Source organism: Leopardus geoffroyi, chromosome A3 (genome assembly GCF_018350155.1).
Source record: "Leopardus geoffroyi isolate Oge1 chromosome A3, O.geoffroyi_Oge1_pat1.0, whole genome shotgun sequence".
Taxonomy (NCBI): Eukaryota; Metazoa; Chordata; class Mammalia; order Carnivora; family Felidae; genus Leopardus; species Leopardus geoffroyi.
This window is the reverse complement of record NC_059336.1, coordinates 90,454,567-90,481,417: the sequence shown is the minus strand read 5'-3', so window position 1 is coordinate 90,481,417 and position 26,851 is coordinate 90,454,567. Positions and strand designations below refer to the sequence as shown.

Here is a 26,851-nt window from a genome sequence, read left to right as displayed (position 1 = left end):
GAATAGGCCTAACCACTGACATGAATCTTACAGATTAAGCTCCTGGTTTGGCACAATCTGTTGGGATGTAAGACTAAAAGGACTAGACTTGTTTCTCCACCGTGCTTTGTATCAATTTAAGGCACAGGATTAGGTGTCACCGAATACAAGAATATCTATGTCAGTTACATCCAATGAAAAAGATTAACTGTGATTAGGACACAACTTACTGTAGCAGGAAGATACGGTATTTTGGAAACTCATTCCACACCAGTCAGAAGTGTTTTATTAAAAAAAAAAAACAAAAAACGGGGAAACACACACACACACACACACAGAAAACCCTTTTAATCAGAAAGTCTGATTAAATTCAATATTAAGTTCTCAAAAACCCATCGGGGAAAGCCAACAGGTTACATCAAAGCAGGCAGCTGCTGACAAGTCTTTGGTGGAAAAGTAAGTTGCATACTTCTATAAGCTGCCCTAATGATTATCAAGCCCGAGTTTTGTTTTTCAAAAATAGTTTCAAGATATACCAAGGAAACATACAGACACCCTCAACAGTACAAAGATGTAACAATGAAGTTTAAGGATATAGGAAAAGCCAAATATGACAATACACACAAATCTATAAAATAAGCCTTTCAATCCTAGAACAAAATGGGAAACCTCATGAATGTAATGCACATAAAACAAGGACTAACAACACATGGAACCACCCTAAACATTTTCCCAACACTAAGCCATGAAATGACAGCTTAGGACACCATTAACATGTAGTTTTTACATACATTATGTATGTAAATTAGAGTAATTTTTTTCTACTCAATTACCATTTCTTCCTTTTTACCTTTTCCCTAATTTTCTCTAGCAACACTTTTCCTTTGGTTTAACCAGTTGAACTCAAAAGGTTTGGAACCTAAAGTGAGTATCAACTCTTATTGGAATAGCACTTGGGAAATGCAATCCTAGAAAAGGCAAATTTTAACTGAAGTGTCTTGACAAAGTTAAGCATCCGTTCTCACCGTGACAATGTCCTCCATGTTCATCACTAGGTTGATGGCTTCTCTTGGCTGGATCACACGACCCAGCATGATACTGGCGTGCTCCGTGGTGAGGTACTGCAGAGTTCTGTGCACAAACTCCCAACCATTTAAGCTTTCAATAAATACAAAGCATCATTTTAAACCATCTCGGTAAAATAAATAAAAAATATTGCATTTCTATTGGCCTGTTTTGCCTCTTGAACTGGCTTGGACTGTTGTTTGTGACAGAAGACACAACAGTTAATTAGTAGCAACTCCACGCTCCTTAGGCTTCAATACTTCTCGCTCTTCAAGCCTCAGCACCTTTTTTGCAGCAATAATGGTATTCTTCATTAGCATCGCCACTGTCATGGGACCAACACCCCCAGGGACTGGAGTGATGTAACCGGCTTTCTTTCTGACGCCTATATAGAAACAGGATAGGCAGACTGCCTTAATTATAGCAAAGGAAATGTATGCATTTTAACATACCATGGAAGAAGCATTTAAAGAAAAAGCAAGAATATATGTAAGCACCTTCATAAACCTCAAACTCATTAAAAAAAAAAAAAATCACATCTACATGACTCAGGGGTAAAGCTTTTTGAACATACTAATAAAATAACATTCACATAATAAGGAGTTGTTCAATGAATATTTATACATTTAAATAACCTATAATTTACTAGTCATACTTTTCCTCCATATTAAATCAATTTCAAAAGAAATACCTGGATGGGTTAACTATATGTGAAGTATAACTATAATAATTATTTTTATGTTATTAATATTAATATATTAACAATACCTACCTACAACACTTTCTTAATTTTATTCTATTTTATTTTTTTACTATTTATTTACTAGATTTCTTTAACTATATACTGTTTACCCAAAGCACCAAACAAAGTAATTTTCTGGAAAGTGAGATTTTTTTTTAACGCAATCTTAAAGCAAAAATACTTAAGCACTTAGCCTTGTGTCTGATTGCTTATTAGAAATGGAAAGCTAGAAACAGACTTATCAGCATAAAATTGAGATAAACATGATACCTTAAAAACTGAAAGGAGAAATCTACTAGTATACTTCAAAAGTCAGGAACGTGACTTTTTCCTGGACCATTTTTAACAGGTTCAAGTTTGCGATCTCCCCTTTCAATGTGAAAATGATAAATCTATAACACCTTCTAGGAGACTGAATGGTGTCAGAAAGTCACTTCATTAAATTTTCAGACTTGTTAAGTCATGAAGTCATTTCAACTATGAAGTAACCCTAAAGAAAGAATGAACACCTTCCTGAAAAGCTTATAGCTGGTCCCCATAATCTTATGATATAAACATCCTAAAATGATTATAGAATGACTACCATTTCTTTTTTTTTTTTTTTTTTTTCAACGTTTATTTTATTTTTGGGACAGAGAGAGAGCATGAACGGGGGAGGGGCAGAGAGAGAGGGAGACACAGAATCGGAAACAGGCTCCAGGCTCTGAGCCATCAGTCCAGAGCCCGACGCGGGGCTCGAACTCACGGACCGCGAGATCGTGACCTGGCTGAAGTCGGACGCTTAACCGACTGCGCCACCCAGGCGCCCCATGACTACCATTTCTTAAAAGATTTCTCTTTAATTCATGTGGGATACATTTTAAATTACCAGAGTAACCTAAGTGGTTTTTTTTGTTGTTGTTGTTTTTAAAGTACTCTCTACCCCTATCATGGGACTCAAACTCAACGACCCCAAGATCAAGACTCGCATGCTCTACTAACTGAGCCAGCCAGGCGCTCCCAGAGTAATGTAAGTTTAAAAGTTAAAGAAAAAGTAGATGATCTGTCCTAAGTGTCCATTAAAGGTAGTATTTACTGACTTTATATTTTAAGAAAATTATACCATATACCTTCAAAATCCACATCTCCAACCAACTTGGGTTTAGCAGTGATGGGATCTTGAATTCTATTTATTCCCACATCGATGACTGCTGCTCCCTCCTTGATCATATCTGCTGTGATCAGATTTGGAATGCCTGCAGAGATAGGAATGACAGGAATGGTCACTAGTACCGAAAGAAAGATTCCACCTGTCACAGTCTTATCTGATTTCAATTTTAAGGGACATGGAAGAACTAAAAAGCTTATTTCGTGAAAACCTGTGAAAACTGTTAACCAAGGAATGACTGAAACTTCACACAGTAAACAGAAATATTTGGGCCCATTTGAAGTAACATTACCCACCAAGTCTATAGTGAAAAGCCAAAAACCAACACCGCGCGTACAGTTCCCACCTCGTCTTTGTGGGCAGCTCACAGGGTCATGGCTAAAGGAATGGGAATGGGGTAGCAGAGAGGCAGGCAAATTCTAAGATTCTAAGGGCTGTCCTTCCATCCCCTCCCCGGTGTTCATACCTGCAGCAGAGACCACAATGTCTGCGAGAACTGTATGTTTCTTCAGTTGCTCTTTGGGAGTGTATCGATGAGATATTGTAACAGTGGCATCGCCTAGGAATTAAAACATAGATGTCCTGATTTCTGAATCAAAGCTGAGATTGGATTAGGTCTTAATTAACCAACCCATTTTAGAAATTCACCATCTCTGAAAAAAATAATTAACTTAATTCATGTACCATATTTTCTGGCCAGCTCAGTAATCATTTACTTTTCAGAAATTAATACCCAATTTCTTATAACTTTCATCCCCTCATCCTATCTCTATCCTTTTGAATCATATATAATTAAATTTATTCCTTATCCCATTTAGCAGCCTTTCAAGAATTTTACTTTTCCTAAGCACAATGTCACTAGAATTACTCAAGGTTTAAAAAAATAAGTGTGCTGAAACATATTTGGAAGTACATAGTTTTGCCATTATTTCTGATGCAATCATGTAAGATCATATGATAATCACGTGTGATAACTGATTTATGAGGTTTTTCAGACAAACTCACAGAACTTGACATAATGACACACTACAGCCTTTTCAAGTCAATCCTTTGCAATGGTCTCAGATTTCTTTTCTATCAAATGACATAGAATGGGATACTAACTTTGAACTGTTTCTTAGCCCCAACTATCCAAGCCATAAAGGAAAATGTGTAATTGCCGTCAACCATGCTTACACTCAAAACTCAAATTTAATTCTGAGGCATATCCATTTCTGTAGTAGGTCCCTAATAAAGGCATTTAAAAGTCTCAGGTGACACGAGTTCAGCTTGTCCTACCAAGATCATTCCCCAAATATGCCAAATAGCTGCTAACAAAATCACAATAAATACACATGCAAAGTTTAACAGACATAGGACAGCCTCTGAAGGTTTGCACAAAAGGGAGGAGGGAACACTCCTCAGAACTCCACTGCCTTACCTCCAGGGCGCTCATGAGCCCCATCTGTGTGTAGTAGCATTGCAATGGGCATTCCAACGTTTTTTGACCTCCCAGCCACAACCACATTCTTCCCCAGGGTCGGAATGCCTATAAAGAAATATATATATTGGCATTAAAAAGTGCTAGACTATCTTAGAATGAGCACCAAAGAAAAAGGCAGACAGATAGCCTTGGACATAAACCAGTGATAACGAAGGGAGTTACTAAGCTTGTTGCCTCATCAGTCAATGGGGCCTATCACCTGCTACATAGAGTGAAGGCTAAAAAGAGAGAGAAAGCACCCTGTAAGCTACAAAATGTTATAGGAGTGTGCATTATCAACACAATCAAATCTTAAGTTTCCTTTATGGGGGCTTCTGGATTAAAGAGCAACAAAGTTAAAATAGGCAAACAGTCAAAATAGGCAACTGCAGAGAGAGGTAGGCTCTGGGGTCAGGACTAGAGGATGTGTGGCCGGAGTATCGGAGCATCCGTTCTGCTTACTGTAGGACTTTTTATCATCTGTAAGTACTATTTTTATAATAGTTAACACAGACATACAACTATAGGATAGACCTACCAGTTCGCTTAATTATTTCCCAGACACCCCATGGGGTAGCCGGTAACATGGAATACTGGTCCAAACACATTCGCCCTACATTAATTACATGAAAGCCATCAACATCCTTGTCTGGAGAAACGGCATTGCAGATCTTTCTCTCGTCCATGTGCTCTGAAAAAGAAGTCAGAGCAGTGGCCTTAAGTCACTGTTGTATAGTTACGACGGTCTGACTCCAACTTATCTGGTTTATCATGCAAACCAGTTCCCCTTCCACGACTTGCCTCTGTGATTTACTTGTTTGTCTGCACAGAAGGAACACGCACCAGGCAAAGACAAATGCTAATATCAAAGCCAATATCCTCTTGTACAACTGCTTCCCTCCAATGCCATTTTGTATCAAGATCTCAATACCAGGGGTGCCTGCGTGGCTCAGTTGGTTAAGCGTCTGACTCTTGATCTTGGCTCAGGTCGTGATCTCATGGTTCGTAAGTCCAAGCCCCACATCAGGCTCCACACTGACAGCATGGAGCCTGCTTGGGATTCTCTCTCTCCCTCTCTCTCTGTCCTTCCCCCACCTGCTTTCTCTGTCTCTTTCTCAAAACAAATTTAAAAAAAAAAGACCTAAAAATAAATAAATAAATAGGGGTGCTGGGGTGGCTCAGTCGGTTAAGCATCCAACTTAAGCTCAGGGCAAGGTCTCACAGTTTGTGGGTCCAAGCCCTGCATCAGGCTCTGTGCTGACAGCTCAGAGCCTGGAGCCTGTTTCAGATTCTGTGTCTCCCTCTCTCTCTGCCTCTCCCCTGCTCACACTCTGTCTCTCTCTCAAAAATAAATAAGCATTAAAAAAATTTTTTTTAATCAAATAAATAAATAAATAAATAATCTCAATACCAAATTAAGGAGCAATTAGTATTCTGAGTAGGGCTGTGGATATCTAATAAAATATTCACTCTTTTGAATGTAACTCCCTTTAAGTCAAATCCACATGAGGGGCCAGGTATATAAAGTAACTAAGAATCCTCTACTCCTCAGAAATCATTCTAAGTGGTGGAGCCCAAAACTCACCTGGAAGAGGCAGCTGAACAAGGAGGCCATCTACATTATCATCATTATTTAGTTTATTAATTAAATTCAACAGTTCTTCCTCTGAAATTGAAGCTGGTTTCACAATTGTCTCACTGTTGATTCCTATAAGATTATTTCAAGGTTAAAAAAAACATTGAGGCATTTAATGAGCAATGTTATGTTGCCTGCCATGGTATTCTAACCTAGAATGTTTTCATCACACTCAACCCTGGTAGCTAAAAAGCCTGAATCAGTTCCCAAGGCACCTAAAAAGGTACCTTCACAAATATACACACTACAGAACGCTGGCTTGACAATTCTATACATTACTCTACACTATCCTCATTAACTTCAATTTACAGACAGGGAGACTGAGACTCAGCAAAACTGAAACACAAGCCAGTTGGCAGTGAAGGCAATCCTTCCAGTTCCAAAGTTCATGTTCTTTCCACTGCACTGTGCTACCTCCCAGTGTCTTAAAAAGCCACAGCTTGCTATTTTCTAGAGGTTCTAAAGGTTTTTCAAAGAAAAGGGGAGCAAATGTCCACTGACTGATGAATAAATAAGATGTGGTATAGGGACGCCTGGGTGGTTCAGTCAGTTAAGCATCCGACTTCGGCTCAGGTCATGATCTCATGGCTCGTGAGTTCGAGCCCCACACCAGGCTCTGGTGCTGACAGCTCAGCGCCTAGAGCCTGCTTCAGATTCTGTATCCGTCTCTCTCTACCCCTCCCCTACTTGCACACTGTCTCTTTCTCTCTCTCTAATATAAATATACATTAAAAAAATGTAAAGATGTGGTACATGTATCATGGAATATTACTTGGCCATCAAAAAGAATGAAATCTTGCCATTTGCAATGACATGGATGGAGCTAGAATGTATTATGCTAAGCGAAATAAATCAGAGAAAAACAAATCCCATATGATTTCACTCATATGTGGAATTTAAGAAACAAAAAAGATGAACATATGGGAAGGGGAACAAGGAGAGAGGGAAACAAACCACAAGAGACTCTTAACAAGAACAATCTGAGGGTTGATGGAGGGAGGCGGGTGGGGGATAGGCTAGATGGGTGATGGGTATTAAGGAGGGCACTTGTGACGAGCACTGGGTAAGTATATAAGTGATGAATACCGAATTCTTCTCCTAAAACCAGTATCACACTGTATGTTAACTAAATTTAAATTTAAAAAAAGAAATAAGTAAAACCAACAAAGAAAAGGGCAGGAAGCCTCAATCCTCAGTGGTAATGAACGGAGTGTACTAAAAGCTCATGGTCCACCCACATGTCATTTCACAGCCTTTCAGAAGGGAAGGGCACCAGGGGCTCACACCACTGACCCACAGAGGAGCAGGGAGAGGCAGAACTGAGACCAGGAAGTCTGTGGTATAACAAGACCTAGAACACAAACCTCCCATCACCCATACCCTCGGCTTCTACATTCAAAACTCTAACCACCTCTAACCTGCATGATTTAATTGGCTTTGGACTCAATTGCTGGAGAAGCTGAAAGCTATTTCCTAGAAGTCAGAGTCACTTCCTTCAAGCCTAGGACGGTGTTCTAGGCCACAACACTGAGGTCTCCTCAACCAAATCAAACTCAAACATCTCAGCCAGACTTGCATTATTGCTCAAGGGAAGCAAATGTAAATTGTGTTTAGTGTCACTTGTCAATGTCACAGAATTTAGCTTACATTCCAGAAGGCACCAAGAATACCAACCATATTCCTTCCATCCTAGTCTATCAACCTCCCCAGCAGATAGGCTGGATTTCTTTATGACAACATTTTGGATACAGTTCAATCACATTAGCCTCCTCTGACTGTGTCTTCTAATCAGACAAAATAATGAATGACAATGAAGTTTGCCTCAGGTAAGCCACAGTTTAGCAGCAGTCAGAGTCTGAGAGTGACACATACCCACTTCTGCCGCTGCCCTGGTTTTGTTGAGGACGTAGGAGTGACTCGCAGGATTTTCACCAACCAGAACCACGCTCAGGTGTGGCCGCTTGTTGCCCGATGCCACCCATTCTTCCACCTCCTGCCGCACTTCCTGCTTGATCTGCTGTGCAAGTTTCCTTCCAGAAATGACAACAGCTTCATTTCTGTGGAAGGCAACAACAGTCACAAAACCAGAGAGCTTAAATTTTTGTGAGAAGTAAAGATCAAACTATAAAATAAATAAATAAATTTAAAAATAAATAAATAAATAAATAAATATTATTAAATACCCCAAACTTAAAAAGTAGATTAAAACACATGGTGCCTAATCTGAGGGACAATGGAAATCTGCAGGCCAGGTTCAAAGTGGTAAATCTGTGTCCAGCTACATATTCAGGAAGATAAAGTTGACAGAAATAGTTATCATTATCACCCTGAAGCTCAGAGAGTGAAGTGACAGTGAGGACTTGGCAAGCTGGCTCTCAAATCCAGATCTGTCTGAATCCAGAGTTCAGGCTCTTCCTGCTACACCATTCTGCCTCCTGATCATGACAAATTGATAGACCAAAAAAAGTTTTTCATTGCTTTATTTGACCCATCATCACTATGAGGTCAAACAGGGTTTCCTACGCACTTATATACCATTTTGTGTTTTGCCCATGTTATTCACATCCAGTCATATGTTTCAAACCATTTCCCAGTTAAGTCAATTGGCTTTTAATTTCTATGATGCTTTCAAATATATAAATTATGTTATGCAATTAAACCAATAAACAACATTCTGGACAGGTCAAACCTCAAAATAACAACTGCTGCCCCCAGCCCCTCCTGGAGAAGACTTTCCCAGTAAGAATAGGGGCTGGGAGGAGACTAGTAGAGGTTCCATCTCATGGGTGGCAGTGTGCTCTACCCCGGAACCCCATGGCCCTTCCACAGCTGACCGACTAGCAGTGAGTATCTGACATCAAGGACGACAATTTCTAGGCAGGCCAGTGGTCCAGTTGGTACAAAAGCTCAGTAAAGTGGGAGCAGTGGTAGTTAACCTAGACTGGTAAGAGCTTCTCCCCAAACCACATTCACACACTAGAACCACAGGGGACCTGTTGGTGGGAGGCCCCGAAGAAAGACATAGAAAAAAGCAAAGAGAGAAAACAGCAGTTACACTCATGGTAGACAGAGCAAGAGATGCAGAAACTGCTATTGGGGGTGAGGCAATGAGAAAACTCAGGGTCCAAAAGAACCTCCAGTTCCCCAAATCATGTTCAGATCTCTGAAAGGCCATCTCTTCCCGATAAGAACTGTTTATGCAGCTCTTCCTGGGTTCCAATGTGGAAGATTCCTGGTTTTCTTAGCATCTGCTCCCTAAGCATAAAGTTCTCAGTGTAAACAAGTTGTCCCCTTTAGATTTGTCCTCAGTATCATGAAGAATGCTCCAACCTCAAGGCCGAGATACAGAACTATTTGAAATACCGAAACAATTTCCCCTTACAGCACATATTTAATTGTCAGGGATAATAACCTCAAGGTACTAGTTATCTTGTAGGTCAGATATGATTCATTCCTTTTTTTCTTTTTAAAGATTTTATTTTTAATTTTTTTTTAAATTTTTTTTTTCAACGTTTATTTATTTTTGGGACAGAGAGAGACAGAGCATGAACGGGAGAGGGGCAGAGAGAGAGGGAGACACAGAATCGGAAACAGGCTCCAGGCTCTGAGCCATCAGCCCAGAGCCTGACGCGGGGCTCAAACTCACGGACCGCGAGATCGTGACCTGGCTGAAGTCGGACGCTTAACCGACTGCGCCACCCAGGCGCCCCTTTAAAGATTTTATTTTTAAGTAATGTCTACACCCAGTGTGGGGCTCAAACTTACAACCTCAAGATCAAGAGTTACTTGCTCTATACATGCCCCAGAAATGATTAATCCTTTTTTTTTTTTTTAATTTTTTTTTTCAACGTTTATTTATTTTTTTTGGGACAGAGAGAGACAGAGCATGAACGGGGGAGGGGCAGAGAGAGAGGGAGACACAGAATCGGAAACAGGCTCCAGGCTCTGAGCCATCAGCCCAGAGCCTGACGCGGGGCTCGAACTCACGGACCGCGAGATCGTGACCTGGCTGAAGTCGGACGCCCAACCGACTGCGCCACCCAGGCGCCCCGAAATGATTAATTCTTAAGACCACTGTTAACTAGGGGTGTCTGGCTGGCATGTGACTCTTGTTCTCAGGGTGGTGAGTTACAATACATACATACATACATAAATGCCACTGTTAACTGCAATGGAATTTTAAAGCTCCAACAGTCTTTAAGCCATCCATGCTTCCTTTCCATTTGTATTAAGATTAAATACCTGCTTTAAACCAGATGAAAATGTCTTAGATGTACAGCAGTAATTTTACATTTAAACCTTTTATTGATTTGTAGTTGTATCTTGGGAGGTATTAAAAAGATATAATTTTAGAGTAAACGAAGTACTTTTACCCACATTTTATGTAGTGATACTAGCATAGCACAAAGTATATAATAGTACTTCATTATACCCATGGTATATTAAGGAATTGAAAACATGTTCACATTTGCAAATCTATTTCAGAATTACATCTGAAGGGGACTTAATTCAAAGGGCTTTGAACACAAACACCTCTGGCAACATTCCTGGGGAATAGCCCCAGTCCAGAAATGCCCAGTCCAGAAATGCATTTCCCAACCTTGGAGAAATTGGTTAGAGTTACACACACACACACACACACACACACACACACACACACACACATCCTTAATATATAATAGATATATTTATCTACTTATACACTCATAAGGATATGTGTGTAAACGTATATACACATGTATAAATATTCAGAAAGTCTTAAACTACCCTTCCTTAAAAGGTTCCTTTTGAAAGCAATGAACTTAGAGAAAATGATAGCAGCACATTGGGGCTAAGAATGATATACTCAAATTAAGGACACAGGGTTCTGAGAGAACCCAGTGTTCCAAGTCCCAAAGGCAGGTTCTGGATGTTATGCCAATTAGCTTTTTAAAAACTGTCAAAGAGTAACAAGAACTAAAAACAAAGCCACAACACAATGAGTATCTTCTGTAACAGAACCTGTTTTAGCCTTCCTCTGCATATACAGCTCCGCAGAATGTGAAACACAGTCCTGCCAGTGAGTCATTACCTAATTTCCCATCATCTCTTTTGCCAAAGGGCAGATAAAATAACTGCTACCCCAAAAGAAACAGAGGCTCAACTTAGTCCCACAGGGAATCCAAAATGTATTAACTATATTAACTAACACTTATTTAAGAATTAAATGCTTTCACAGATGCGTTTAGAAAATCTTCCATTAAGATTATGAATGAATAAAAATAAAATAAGGAATGAACAGACTAGAAAAAAGTCACAAGGACTGTTCAAATAAAATTCAAAACTAAAAGCCAACTCAGTAGTATCTTTACTCTCCTAATTCAATAGCTTTACAGCACTGTAATTTTCCATAAAAAAATTTTCAGGTGCACTTTATGATTCCTGATCAGGTTATTCTAGAAAGACTTCAGTTATCTACTAATTAATGGAACCAGTAATGAGTAAAGAAAGCTACAAAGGGGGACGGAACTAACATCTATTAAATACTAGATATTTTGCTAAGAATTTTACATACATTACTCTCAGTTACCTTGGGGTTATTATACTAACACTGGCATATAGAAGGGGAAACTGAGGACAGTAGAAACAAGATTCAAACACACTCAAACCTCTGCCTCCAAAGTCCATTTTTCCCTATGCCCCACTGTGTCCTAAACTATAGTACTATCTCTGCAACCATGAGTTTATGCTCCTGAAACTCTCTGCCAACCCCCTCTTCGCCAAAAAAGGAATACACACAGACTCATAAAACATATCATTGTTTTACATTTACTAGCCAGCACTGATCAAAGCAATACCAGGAAACCATAAACACCAAACACAGTATTGCCTTCAGAGATGTAGAGCCTACTTGCTCATTCAGAAAGGCAAGTCAAAGGAGGGCATTTGTTACTGGAGAGTGAACAAACTGGTCCAGTTTTCTAGGTGATGAATTGAGGATCCTTACAAATCTCTTCAGTCATGAAAGCCACAGGCACACATGGCCAGAACTCAGGAAGGGGACAAGAGGGAGGTGAACAGACAGTAATGAGAGATGGGACTGGAAAGGCAGGTCAGGGTAAGACCAAGAGAAGTCTTGAGTGTCCTGAGTCTTCTTTCAAAAACGTATTAATCCGCATTCTGTGTTACAACAGCACCTTGGCAATGCCTCTAATAACATTTTTACACTGACTGGAAATTACACATGTGTTCTGCCCCTTGAATTCCATTAAGGAAAGAAGACTTGATCACCCCTGAATTCACACAGCTTAGCGCAATGCCTGCATGAAAGAAAGAGCTGCTGGTACAAGGCTTAGACCGCCGGCAATGCAAAGGCTCTAAAGGTGGGCGTGAGACTGCGCAGGTTTAGGGTGACAAATCACAGGCCCCCTGAAGACCCTTCGGAGTTTGAGGTCCCGAAAGATCAGGAAAAAACCTATTACCTCCCTAAGAAAATGCAAACAGCTCTTTCTCTCCTTTTCTTGGGTATTTAACCCTTCAGTTTACTCAGCCTGGCAGACCAACTCCGGGTGGACTGCATCAAAGCCCTGGTGAGTGAACACAGCACATGTATTCTCCCGGGAGGGGAAAGAGGCAGCCAGAAGAGCAGCCCGAGCCACATCCACCTCCCGAAGGAGGAGGGAAGTGCGGGTACCCGGCGAGCAAGCCGGCTCCGGGATTTCATCAGACTGCACCAACCCCCTCCGCCGCTAGGGTCCGGACTCTCACTGAAGGCTGCTCATTCAGAGCCCTTCCCGGCGCTCGCCAAAGCGTACCCTCTGCTTTCCGCAAGCGGCTCGGCATCACAGCCAAGGGCGGCCGGCAGGTTCTGGCCAGTGACCTCGGTACAGTCCTGCGTTAATCGGGGCGCCCCAGAGCCCGCCTGCCCCTTCGCTCCGCACCGTGGGCCCCGTCCTGCGGACGGACTGACCCCAAGAGAGGGCGACGCCCCGGGGCTGAGGGAGACCTGCTTCCTCTGAAAGGCCGGTTCCGGGTATCAGCCCATCCCACGGAACGATGGCCCAGATCGCAGCCGGGGGCCGCGCGCGACTGCCACGTCGTCCCGCCACCGCCCGGGACGGAGATGCTCAGCAGAACGTCCCCCAGCGCCCCTCCGGAGCCCGGCCGGCCCCCCGCCCTCGGTTCCCTCAGCTTTCGGCGCTGCCCTGGCTCCCGATCCTCTTACCGAGCTACCGAGAGGTGGAAGGGGCGATGACGGAGGCGGCAGTTCTGCGCGGGCCGGAGCAGCCGGATGGCCAACGTGGACACGAGGGAAGGAGCAGCCATCACCCGCGCCGGTGTCCGCGCCAGGAGAGAAGCGCGCGCGCGGGCAGCGCAATTATACTGCGGCCGCGTGGCAGGCCCCGCCTCCCGCCCGCACCCGTTGGGCCCTTCCCAGTAAAGTCCTGCTTACGATTGGAGCAAGACGAGCTAGGAGCAAGGCCCCGAAAGGCTCGGAAGCTTCGATAGCCTGCAGAGATTGGCTGAGAAAGGCAAGCCCCTGCCAAACACAGCTAGTGTCACGGAAGCCCGGCTAACGCGAACAAGAGTTTGTTCATTCATTGAACAATTATCTGAGCGCCTACTGTGTGCCAGGCACCGTAAAGAGTGGATAGGAAGATAGACAGAATACCAACTAATAAATGCAGAAGAATGATAGAAAGAAACTATTTGACAAAATCATAGTAAAAACGGATCACCGATAGATGTCAAAACAACTGGGTGAAACTGGATTAGGAACGAGGTAGGTACTTACTGGGTTGCCAGATCTTGCAAGTAAAAATACAAGACACTCAATTAAATTTGAATTTCAGATAAATAATTTGGGAAGAGGGATATACTTATACTAAGATAGTATTCGATGGTCATCTGCAATTAAAATTAAATTGGGCTTCCTGTATTTTATCTGGCCACCCTTTTTGCATAATCTTAAAGTATCTCTCCCACAAAATACTTATTAATAGCAAAGGGGGAAAATAGTAAATTTACAATATGGAAACCTGACAGTCATGACCTTAATTAAGTGATCAAAGTTAAGACCATCAGTAGTGGGACAAACACATGGTGCACTGAGGAGGATGCATCACCTAATAATCTTAAGTCTGAAAATTGAATGAAATGGTTTTTCTAAGCCATTAAGTCCCCTGAAAACTGTTACAGATTTTTTCATTTACACACCAAGAGGAGAGAACACAGACCTGGAATGTTAAAACAAACAGTCCAGGAAAAAGCCACATTCCTAAAATTTTGGAATTTACTAGAGGACATTAATCTAATCACAAGGAAATCCAAGATTGAGAGACATTCACGAGAAAAGCAGCCTGTACTCTTTGAAAAATATCAAAGTCATGAAAAACAAAGAATGAGGACCTGTTCTAGATTAGAGAAGTCTAGACATGACAATTAAACATAATGTGTGATTAAGAACAAAAAAAAATGGTTTTCTTTCTCTTTGTTTCATTTTTCTTTTTTCTCTCTCCTTGCTATAAAGGATATTACAGGGAAACTGGCAAAATATTAATAAACTTTGTAGATCAGCTAATAGCATGGTATCAGTGTAATTTCCTGATTTAACTAATCATATAGTGGTTGCATAAGAGAATGTACTTGCCTTTAGAAATAAAGGGGCATTATGTCCCATTATATATATATATATGTATGTATATATATATATTATTGTATGTATATATATATGTATTGTTGTATGTATATATGTATATATGTATATGTATATATATGTATATATGTATGCATATGTATACATATGTATACATACGTATACATATGCATACATACATATATGTATACATATGTATATGTATACATATATACATGTATATATGTATATATGTATACATATGTATACGTATGTATACGTATGTATATATGTATATATGTATATATGTATACGTATGTATACGTATGTATACATACGTATACATACGTATACATACGTATACATACATATATGTATACATATGTATATGTATACATATATACATGTATATATGTATATATATGTATATATGTATGTATATATATGTATACATGTATATATATGTATATATATGTATATGTATATTGTATGTATATATATGTATATATATGTATTATTGTATGTATATATGTGTATATTGTATGTATATATATGTATGTATATATATACATTATATATATGTATATGTATGTATATATATATTATTTATATATATATATAATATATATATTATATATATTATATATATATGTATGTATATGTATGTATATATATATACATATACAGTTGACCTTTGAATAACAGGGGGGTTAGGGATGCACACTCCACATAGTCGAAAACCCACATATAACTTTTGACTCCACAGAAATTTAACTACTAATAGCCTACTGGTTTTTTAATGTTTGTTTATTTATTTATTTATTTATTGTATTTATTTTTCAGAGACAGAGTGAGACAAAGTGAGAATGGGGGAGGGGCAGAGAGAGAGGGAGACACAGGATCCGAAGCAGGCTCCAGGCTCCAAGCTGTCAGCACACAGCCCAATGCGGGGCTTGAACCCACAAACCATGAGATCATGACCTGAGCCGAAGTCGGACGCTCAAATGACTGAGCCACTGAGGCGCCCCTATTTATTTATTTTTAAATTTAATGTTTATTTATTTTTGAGAGAGAGAGAGGCAGAGCATGAGCAGGGAAGGGATAGAGAGAGAGGGAGACACAGAATCTGAAGCAGACTCCAGGCTCTGTACTGTCAGCACAGAGCCCTACACAGGGCTCAAACTTACAAATTGCGATGTCATGACCTGAGCTGAAGTTGTACGCTTAACTGACTGAGCCACCCAGGCCCCTAATATTTATTTATTTTTGAGAGAGAGAGAGAGAGAGACAGAATGTGCAGGGGGGAGGGGCAGAGAGAGAGAGAGGGGGGGAGACACAGCATCCGAAGCAGGCTCCAGGCTCCAAGCTGTCAGCACAGAGCCTGATGCGGGGCTCGAACTCATGAACCGTGAGGTCATGACCTGAGCCGAAGTCGGATGCTCAACCAACTGAGCCACCCAGGTGCCCCTAGGGTTACCTGTTTAAATATTTGTTTGTTAGGGGTGTCATAACAGAAAATCACAGACTGGGCAACTTAAACAACAGAAATTTATTTTCTCCCAGTTCTAGAGGCTGGAAGTCCATGATCAAGGTGTTGGCAGGGTTGGTTTGTTTGTTTTCTCTTGAGGCTTCTCTCCTTGACTTGCATCTGGCTGCTTCTCGCTGTTATCACATGGCCTTTTCTCTATGGCAGTACACCTGTGGTATCTCTCTGTGTACGTCTTAATCTCCTCTTCTTATAAGAACACCAGTCAGATTGGGTTTGGAGTCACCCTAACCACCTCTTTTTAACTTCGTTGTTTTAAAGGCTCTATTTCAAAATACAGTCAGACTCTAAGGTACTGGGGATTAGGGTTTTAACATATGAATTTGGGGGAGGGCACAATTCAGTCCCTACCAATGGATATGCATGAAGACAAACTGATAAAGCATGTGGCAAATGTAACATATTAACAACTGGGAAATGGGTGAAGAGCATACAAGCATTATCTGAACTTTTCCTGCAACCTTTTTGTGTGTCTAAAATTATTCCAGAATTAAAAAAAAGAAAAAGACCAGTAAGATTTCACACTCTCATGGTGCTTGGGGGTAAGGTAGACGTACAGTGAACAAGAAAAGAAGTAAGAAAAAAAAGTATGTGGTACCGAGAACACTCTAGACAGCAGATATGAACTGCCGTATGGGTCAGAGGACTCGCAGAACCTGTGCCCAGTCAGCTACAGTGAAGAGGCCCTTCCAGTCACCTGGATCTTACAGTGGTGGCTGTGAAGAGGGAAAGCAAACAGACATGCCCAGATGTCTGGACACCTAACCCTCTGAACAGATTTTGAAAATTCTCTTTTCCCCAACTGTGAACTCTCAAGAGTGAAACCATGAGAACATTATTATAATGTTTTTAATGTTTATTTATTTTTGAGAGAGGGAGAGAAAGCACGAGCAGGGAGGGGCAGAGAGAGAGGGAGACAGAGGATCCGAAACGGGCTCTGCACTGCCAGCACAGAGCCCAATGTGGGGTTGGAACTCACGAAAAGCGAGATCGTGACCTGAGCCGAAGTTGGACACTCAACCGAGTGAGCCACAAGGTGCCCCCATAATATTTTTAATATATTCAACACAAGGATTTACTTCTATGCTCCCCCATATTGAAATATCATTTATTTAACAAAAATACTTTACGCTTTGATTTTTAGTCCAGATCCTGTGGGGTGCAGGTTCTCAAGCCCTTCTATAGTCAGGCTCACCTAGCCTTTCTGCTCTCCTCTTCCTTTGCTCTGCCCTCCACTCAGTACTTCACTTCTACCTGGTGTTTGGTTGGCCTCCTCTCTCTGCTCCCAAGAACCACTGCTGTTCATCCCTCAAGGCTGCACCCCCAGTCTGCCTGACTTAAAAGCTTTGCCTGTGTCTTTGTCTTCACTTTTTTTTGAGAGAGAGAGTGAGAGTGTGTGAGCAAGGGAGGGGCAGAAGGAGAGGGATAGAGAGATTTTTCTTTCTTTCTTTCTTTTTTTAGAGACAGCACAGGTGCGTGGGCGGGGGGCGGAGGCAGGGGCAGAGGGAGAGAGAGGATCCCAAGCTGACTCTGCACTGACTCGGGGCTTGATCTCATGACCCTGGGATCATGACCTAAGCCCAAATCGGATGCTCAACCCACATAGTCACCCTGGCATGTCTGGTCTTCACTTTGAGTGGCCCCAAATGTTTCACCGACACATAAGGAAGAATCGGGACCACACACAGGCAAAATCAAAATTTTTTTAAAGTTTATTTTATTTTGAGAGAGAGAGAGAGTGTGGGGGAGGAGCAGAGAGAGAGGGAGAGGAGAGAATCCCAAGCAGGTTCCACACTGTCAGCACAAGAGCCCAGTGCAGGGCTCAAACCCATGAACCATGAGATCATGACCTGAGGCTGAAACCAAGAGTCGGACGCTTAACTGACTGAACCAGCCAGGTGCCCCAACAAATCTTTGCTCCAACACAACTTGGACTGGCAGTATGAACTGCCCTCTCCTCTGGACTGTCACAGCATATAGGACTATCTTCTTTCAGCCCTCAGAATGACATCTTGAGATTATTTTGCACCTGTCTATCTCCTCCAATACAGTGTGGCCTTATTTATAAGAGAATTCATATCTCATGACTCATCTCATTCATGCAAGCACAAAGCATAGGAATGACCAAACATCTATTAATAATCATTCTTGTCATAGCTAACCTTTACTGAACACTGACTATGTGTCAGACACTGTTTTAAGCATTTTGTGTATATTATCCTATGTAATTCTCACATTTACCCCATGAAGTAAGTGCTATTACTATCTCCATCATACAGATAGAGGAAATGAGGCACAGGAGGTTTAAGGAATGTGTCCAAGTTCACAGAGCTAGTAAGGGAAGGGGCAGGGGCTGAACAGGCTGGCTCCAGAGCCCCTGCTCTAATATCACCTACCACTTATTGAGCATTTGTTCTGTGCCAGGAGAATCCCAACTTCATGGTTCGTGAGTTCAAGTCCCACATGGGGTGAACACGAGCTCCGCTTCAGGTGAACAAGAGCCCCATTTCTCTCTCTCTCTCTCTCTGCCCCTCACTCACTTGCACCCCCACCCCCCCCCCCCAAAAAAAAAAGAATAGAGGTGAGGGGCGCCTGAGTGGCTCAGTTGGTTAAGTGTCTGACTTGATTTTGGCTCAGGTCATGTTTTCGCAGTTTGTGGGATCAAGCCCCGAGTCCGTGGTGTCGGCTTGAGATTTACTCTCTCCCTCTCTCTCTCTGCTCCTCCCCTTCTCACTCTCTCTCTTTCTCCCTCAAAATAGATAAATAAACATTAAAAAAAAAGAATACAGAGATGATGCTTTACCAAAGTGGTTAAAAATACATGATTCTGAGAGCAGCACCAATCAAGAATTGTTATGTAAAATACTGTTGGTCTTCCAAACATCAGTACTTAGATGCCAGTCCATCATGTTCTTGCTTATTATTTCCTTATGATTAATTATAAATCAATTACCTCTTGTATTTTATCGTGAACATAATTCAACACATTTTCTATTTGTCCTGATTTTATTCCATTCAAGATTAAAGGTGGTAGTAATATTGAGGGGAGTGATTTGCTGCAGAGAACAACATAACTAACACTGTGTGCCAGGCTTTATGTTCTAAATGCTTTATGCTTAGGGGCGTCTGGGTGGCTCAGTTGGTTAAGCATTCGACTTCAGCTCAGGTCATGATCTCACAGTTTGTGAGTTCGAGCTCCGCATTGGGCTCTATGTTGACAGCTCAGAGCCTGGAGCCTGCTTCAGATTCTGTGTCTCCCTCTCTCTCTGCCCCTCCCCTGCTCACATTCTTTCTGTCTCTTTGTCTCAAAAATAAATACTAAAAAAAATAAATAAACTAAATGCTTTATGCTTAATAACTCATTTAAGCCTCATAATAACCCTCTAAAGTAGTATGCTACAATATTCCCATTTTCTAGTCAAGAAACTGAGGCACAGAGAGGCTAGTAACTTTGCCAAAATCACATGGCTAGTAAATAGCAGACTATTTTTCAAATTCCTTTCCTTTCTTTTTTCAAGACACAAGAAAATTAGTTTTTGAAAATTAAGAGAATAGGAAAGAAGTCAGCAACCCAAACTTTGGTTTCTGAGACTAATAATAGCAGCATATACTAGGCACAGTTGTGTTTTACATGTATTATCCAATCCTCATACCTATCCTATTATTACCCTTATTTTACAGATGAGAAAAGTAAGACACAAAGAGGTGAAATAACTTGGCCTAGGTGCACAGCTGGTCAGTGGCAGAGCAAAGTAAAATGCTGAAAAAAATGTAAGAGAAGAGGCATTATAAACTTTAGGGTCACTGGGATCTCTCCATGACAGAAAGCAACTTGACCTGAATTTTGTCACTATTGCTCACTCAAGAAAGAGTATGCTTTCAGAGAAAGCTGCTACTCTTCGGTGAGTACTGCAAGCCATGCCTGGGTGACAGAAGTTTTCATCAGTACATCTGGTTCCTGCCCCAGTCCCTTCCCGAACATGTAGGCAGTTACAAGGCCTCTGTCCTGAATCACTGTGGTGGAACCTGAAGACGAGAATCAGATTTCCCCATAGTCGCTGCTTTCATAGACTTTCCCTTTAGTCTTCATCTTACCGGAACCTTCAAGATCACTCAACAGGGTTGACCCCCTCTCTTATTCTTCAACACTCTTCTCTTGCTTTCATAACATCCCCTCCTAGTTTCCCTTCTACTTCTCTGGCTTCTTCCTCTCAAAGTCCTTTGCCAGTTTCTTCTCCTCTATGTGGCCTTTAAATATCAGGTTCTATCCTGGCATTCTCCACTCTCCCCTCGGCTATTTTATTCTCAGCCATGGCTGTGACTATCTCTATGCTGCTAACCCCCAAGTTTATCTCCATCCTGGTCTCTTCTGTGAGCTCCACATCTGTGTCTATCCGTATCATCCACATTTCAGAGTTAATACATTCAAAATACAACTCCTGATCTACCCCCAAAGCTGATTTTCCTCCTAGTCTTTTCTATCTTAGTCATTGGGAAAAACCAGCTACCAGCTAGTTGTTTGTGCCAGAAACACAGGACTCAGCCTTGAGTCACACCCAGCTCTTCACTGAGACCTGTATATTCTTTCTCCAGAATAGGCCTCAGTTCCATCCACCTCTCTCCATCGCTCTAGTCTGGGTCAACTCCATCTCCTGCCCAGACAACAGCACTAGCCTCTTAACTGATTCAGTATTTCACAGTGTAGCTGGCACCATCCTTCTCCTGAAAACCTCTCGATGGCTGGCCACCTTACTTCAAATAAGATCCAAGATTCTTGTGGCTGCCTTTAGCCCCCTTCACCTTTCTTCTTGCCTGCCACACTCTCATCACACTGGTTTCTTTCACAGCCTTGATCACAGCAAACTCTTACCTGCTTCAAAGCCTTTGTGAATGCTGCTGGCTCAGAGCAGATCCTCTTCTCTGGCTCTTCAGTTGGCCAACTCATCTTCTGGGGGCTCGGCTTCAATAGCATCTCCCAAGACTCTCCGGTCTCTCTTACATGTCTCTGATTAGACTCTCTGAATGCTCTTGATGCATTCTGTGCTTTTCTTCCTAATAGTAGTTATGTGATTATTTGATCAATATCTATCTTCTCCAACCAAATGTGTGCTCCAGGAGGACCAGGACTATGTATTTTATTTATTTATTTTTAAATGTTTATTTATTTTGGGGGGGGAGGGGCAGAGGGGGGGACGGAAGATCCGAAGTGGGTTCCATGAACCCACAAACCATGAGATTATGACCTGAGCAGAAGTCAGATGCTTAACCGACTAAGCCATCTGGGCCCTGCCCATGTATTTTATTCACCAGTCTATGTGACTTACAGAGGTCTGACCATAGACTTAAGATATTTTCAAAGTGGAAACTTTCACCCAGCTTCTTTGCTGAGTGTTTTCGGTGTCTGCTCAGTTGGGATTTCTCTGTCACAATCTGCCACCTGAGTCCTGAGATAACGGCCAGGGGCAGCTTAGCAACTTGACTGCCTGTCTTTTCCCACTCACTTGTGAGGGGGGGCTAAAACACAAGCTGCTGCTGACTAGCATCACTGGGAAGGGCAGGAACTTTGCTGTGAGCCATGTAGGAAGAGGCCCCACGTGTGGGTGAGGTTGTCACTGCAAAGTTGGAGTTTTGCAAATGATGAGACAGGACACTTACACAGAATGAAAATGCAAGGTTGCAAATTCTGTTCGAGGGAGCTGGAAAGGGGAACTGCGTGATGAATGGGGTTGGGGGGGGTTGGGAGAGGTTCAGAAAAGGCAATACTGGCTACTTTATAATTTACTGCTTATAGCTTCTGCTTTCAGCATCTGCTGTGAACAGATGGTGGGCTAGGATCTCTTTAGCCAACTGAGCCAAGGATGGAGTGAAACTCCCCTTGTCTTTGTAAACTATAGGCTGTGGGTGTCAGCTGGGAGGGGGGGGCGATTGCCCTGTAGCAATTGACAATTAGCTCGATATCTCCCTCCCCCAACTCAGAAATCTTATCTCTGATTCCTAAGTGAACTATATTGATATCCTGGTCTCATATTGACCTATGTGTGTTTTTGTTTTTTCCCAAATCCCTGAGACTCCTCGCTTCTCTCATCCCCAAATCTAGTTATCCTGAAAGGTTTTCTAATAAATAGGTAGCTTTTCATATCATCAGGGGTTAGGCCCAACTTAAAGAACAAACCATTAAGAGGGGGAAGAACTTTCATGGATTCCTTTCTCCCCATGCTGTTTAGAAATATTTTCAGGGTAATTATATTACTTAATAATATAAAAGTATAAATACAGAAGTATTTTTATGTTTATAGCTTTTTACAGCTATCAAATCACACAGTTCTAAATTAAACACCAACAAAACTACTAAAGTTAATAAAATCAAAATACCATCATTACTTAATGTGACAGATTACACTTGGATGAAATGGAATCACCTGCAACATGAGTGTGGTCGTGCCAGGTACAGGGCTCTGGGCGTCCTGCACCACCATTTCCTGAGCTATGACTCTATTCTCCTACAATTTTCCTTTCCCTTGGTTTCTTCACTCCGCCATGGCATCAGGGAGCTGTCACTTGGTGCTGATGTGTTGTTTTCATATCATTTGCTCCTGTTAATGTTTCATCAGCTCCTAACAACTTGGCACTTTGGTACCAACGAGAGCAAGCACAAATGGACCCATGGTACTGAAATTGTATTGTTGGGGGATCATACAGATGATCTAGAATTGCACTGTCCCATATGGCAGCCACTAGCCACCTGTGGCTGCTGAGCACTTGAAATGTGGATAGTCTGAATCGCGCTGTGTGTAGATGTAAAATAAACTCATATCATATTTTGATGACTTAGAATGAAAAAGAGAAAAATATCTCATTCAAAATTTAAAAATTGATTCCATATCAAAATCACATTATTTGGGGTATATTGGGTTAAGTAAAATATATTGTCAAGATTAATTCCACCTGGGTTTTTTGTTTGTGTTTATTTTTGCTTTTTTTTTTTTTAATTTTTTTTTCAACGTTTATTTATTTTTAGGACAGAGAGAGACAGAGCATGAACGGGGGAGGGGCAGAGAGAGAGGGAGACACAGAATCGGAAACAGGCTCCAGGCTCCGAGCCATCAGCCCAGAGCCCGACGCGGGGCTCGAACTCCCGGACCGCGAGATCGTGACCTGGCTGAAGTCGGACGCTCAACCGACTGTGCCACCCAGGCGCCCCTATTTTTGCTTTTTAAAAGATGTATACTAGAGGGGACCCTGGGTGGCTCAGTCAGTTGAGCATCCAACTCTTGATTTCGGCTCAGGTCACGATCTCACAGTTGAAGCCCCAAGTCGGGCTCTGTGCTGACATCGTGGAGACTACTTGAGATTCTCCCTCTTTCTGCCCCTCCCCCACTCACATTCTCTCGGTCTCTCTCAAAATAAACTTTAAAAAATGTATATATATATATATATATATATATATATATATATATATACACATACTAGAAAGCTTTAAATTGCACATGTGGCTCACATTATATTTCTATGAGACTACATGGTCTAGAATAATTGTGTGTGTGTGTGTGTGTGTGTGTGTGTGTGTGTCTGAGAGAGAGAGAGAGAGAACATGTGTACAACTTTCTGAAAATACTGTATAAAAATTCTCATAGAAAACACATGGGTATCCAAAACACATAGACCTAGCAGTTTACCACTGCTCTAGCATTTAAAGGCTACGTTCTTTCTCAGAAGCCAAGGATACAGAACCAGCATAGGACTTTCCTTGGCTTTCACTCCAGTATCCTAGTGATATATTTCTGTGGTTTTCCCACACGGTTTCCTTGTAAAAGTATCTGGGGGAAGAATCCAGGCACTTCCATCCCTCCCAGAACATATGTACTGCCATATATGGTCATTTCACAGTCATTTGATCAAAAGTGTTCTCCTCTGGGGAAACCCATGGTGGAGAAAGACAAAAAACCAAAACAAAAAACAGTGAGCATGTACTTTCTAGGCCAACTACTTCCCAAGCACACAAAAACTACTGAAATTCAAGGACTGCATCAGTTAAAGAATTGGCCTAAAATGACGTATAGCCAGATATCCAATTGCATTCATTTCGCAAATATTTTCTGAATATCTACATTGACACAAGGCCCCACAGTAGACACGATTAAAATAAAAAGATAAATAAGTCTGGAATTTGCTGTCCAGAGGCGATAATGATACAGTCTGGGAGATTCTGAAAGGAAAACAGCATGAGTCTGGTCTTTGCTTGGGGCCTGGGGTTTTTATTAGCAATTGTGGTCTGGTGCAGTACGAGTATCCGCTTAGGCAACCAAGAACTGGTGAGAACAAGGACAGGATACAAGTGTCCCTCATAAGTCACTCATTTCCTGAAGCCAGGGGTCTTGGCATCAAGGTGTTTGGAGTCAGTGGTCTTGGAGAACATTTATAGGGACCCTGCCTGGTCCCTCCTTAGATGTTATCTGTTGTGATGGAAGACTCCAAACATATCATTATTTCTTTGTCTATTACAAGGCATATGTGGAGTGAGGTGGGGGTGCAGGTCCTAGCAAGAATAGAAGCTGGCAAAGAAGCAAAGGGAAAAAAGCCAGCTTTTTTTTTTTTTATGGGGGTCCCTTCATTTTCCTGTCTCAATAAGCCATGTCAAAATTTCTTCCTTTTTAAATAGCGAAAGTTGCAGTGCATGGGTGGCTCAGTCGGTTGAGCATCCAACTTCAGCTCAGGTCATGATCTCATGGTTCATGAGTTCGAGCCCCTCATTGGGTTCTCTGCTATCAGGGCAGAGCCTGCTTCGGATCCTCTGTTTCTCGGCTCTCTGCCCTTCTCCCACTTGCAAGCGCATGTGCGTTCTCTCTCTCAAAATTAAATAAACCTTAAATAAGTAACTAACTAAATAAATAGCAAAAGTGAATCCAGTATATGTTCTAAGAATAGTCTAAGTGAGCTCTATCTCTGAACTCATTTAATCCTCACAGCCATATGAGGTTGTCCCCCATTTTACAGGTGAGAAGATTAAGGCAAAGGATTATGAAAATACTTAAGGTCGTATGATTATTAAGTAGCACTGGCAGGTTTCAAACACAGAAATCACCTGCAAAATCTGAGCTTTTTAGTCACTATTCGATCTTGCTTCACTTTATTATTTTTTTAAGATTTTATTTTTAAGTAATCTCTACCCTCAATGTGGGGCTCACAACCCCGAGATCAAGAGTCACATGCTGTTCCGACTGAGCCTGCCAGGCAGGCCTATCTTGTCTCACTTAAAAAAAAAAAAAATTAAAAAAAATAATGTTAGTATTTGCTTATTGGAAAAAAAAACTGAATATACAGAAAAGTAGAAAAGAGCATAAACCCTCAAATTCCTACCCCCAACACGACAATTGTTTAATATGTAAATACTACTTTTTTAAAAAGTTTATTCATTTTGAGAGAAAGAGAGAGTGGTAAGGGGCAGAGAGAGAGAGAGAGAGAGAGAGAGAGAGAGAGAATCCTAAGCAAGCTCTGCACTGTCAGTGTAGAGCCCATCGCAGGGCTCGAACTCTCAAGCTGTGAGATCGTGACCTGAGCCAAAATAGAGTTGGACGCTTAACCAACTGAGTCACCCAGTCTCCCTATAAATACTACTTTTAATTTGAACCATAATTATGTATTGTAAGAAAGATATACATAAAGGGCTACAAAAGTTCAGAGGAGGGAAAGAGGACTTCTGGATGGATCTTGAAGAACAGCGTATGATGTAGATGTTGGGGCATTCCAGACAGAAAATTGCAAGAACAGGGATGAGGATTCAAGTCAAGGAGGTCCAGGGCTTATTGGGGAAACAGCAAGGAATTGTTGGGGAACAGTGTTCATCTTGAACAATGAAGCTAGAAAACGAAATTAAGGACAAGTCCTAAAAAGTCTAGAATTCCTCCACCTTACATCTTATCAGTACAGGTAATACCGCACTGATTATCATTTATTCCCGTGTCAATCTCCCCAATGAAAGTAGGAATTCCAGTTTATGTCCCCATTCATTTGATGAGTGCCTAGTTTCTGTGTGCTAGGCACTGTGTTGAGCAATGGGGATGACCAATGACCTACCTATATCTCTGCCCTGAAAAGAATTCACAGTCTAGTAAGAAAGAAAATATAAGACAGGTCAGATAGAAATATGAACAATGTAGGTTTCTGTCACTTGCTAACAAAAAAGTGTGGCTAAAGTAAACTATTACAACATCTCTGGCCATGGTCTCCTCTTTTCTTATAATCTCACCTTATAGAAGCCAGATTACAGGGAGTAATAAAGAGGTTTTTTTGGTTTTATATTTTGGGTTTTTTCTTTTTGTTTTTTAAGGAATCACTGTGATCAAATGAGAAGTCTGGTAGAATAGGCCAGATAGAACTAAATGACAAGTAAGATAAGGACTAAAAAATGTTCATGGACTTTAAAAACTAAGACACTGGAGAGCTTGATGAGAAAATTTTCTGCAGTTTCAAGCAGTGTGCAGAATCCAGGTGGGTGGGTGTTGAGGAACAAAGGGATGGTGATGTCCTGGAGAAGGTGAGCTACACTGTTATTGAAATGGAACCCCTTTTGGGTTGTTGTATTGTCCTTTGAGGCGCTGAGATAACTTTAAAAGAAGGTGAAAATAAATTTGTTTCAAATGACCAATAAGCACATGAAAAT

General features: G+C 41.4%; 1 protein-coding gene across 1 annotated transcript; it reads right to left on the bottom strand.

Moving 5' to 3' along the window:
• Positions 1-310: 310 nt before the first annotated feature.
• Positions 311-13,426, bottom strand: MTHFD2 (methylenetetrahydrofolate dehydrogenase (NADP+ dependent) 2, methenyltetrahydrofolate cyclohydrolase). Its single transcript, XM_045446572.1, has 8 exons — positions 13,236-13,426; positions 7,904-8,088; positions 5,981-6,103; positions 4,934-5,086; positions 4,354-4,461; positions 3,400-3,492; positions 2,896-3,021; positions 311-1,429 (listed from the first exon to the last, which is right to left on the bottom strand). The coding sequence occupies exons 1-8, from the start codon at positions 13,334-13,336 to the stop codon at positions 1,266-1,268; spliced, it is 1,053 nt and encodes a 350-aa protein (XP_045302528.1). The 5' UTR covers positions 13,337-13,426; the 3' UTR covers positions 311-1,265.
• Between the last annotated feature and the right edge of the window lie 13,425 nt (positions 13,427-26,851).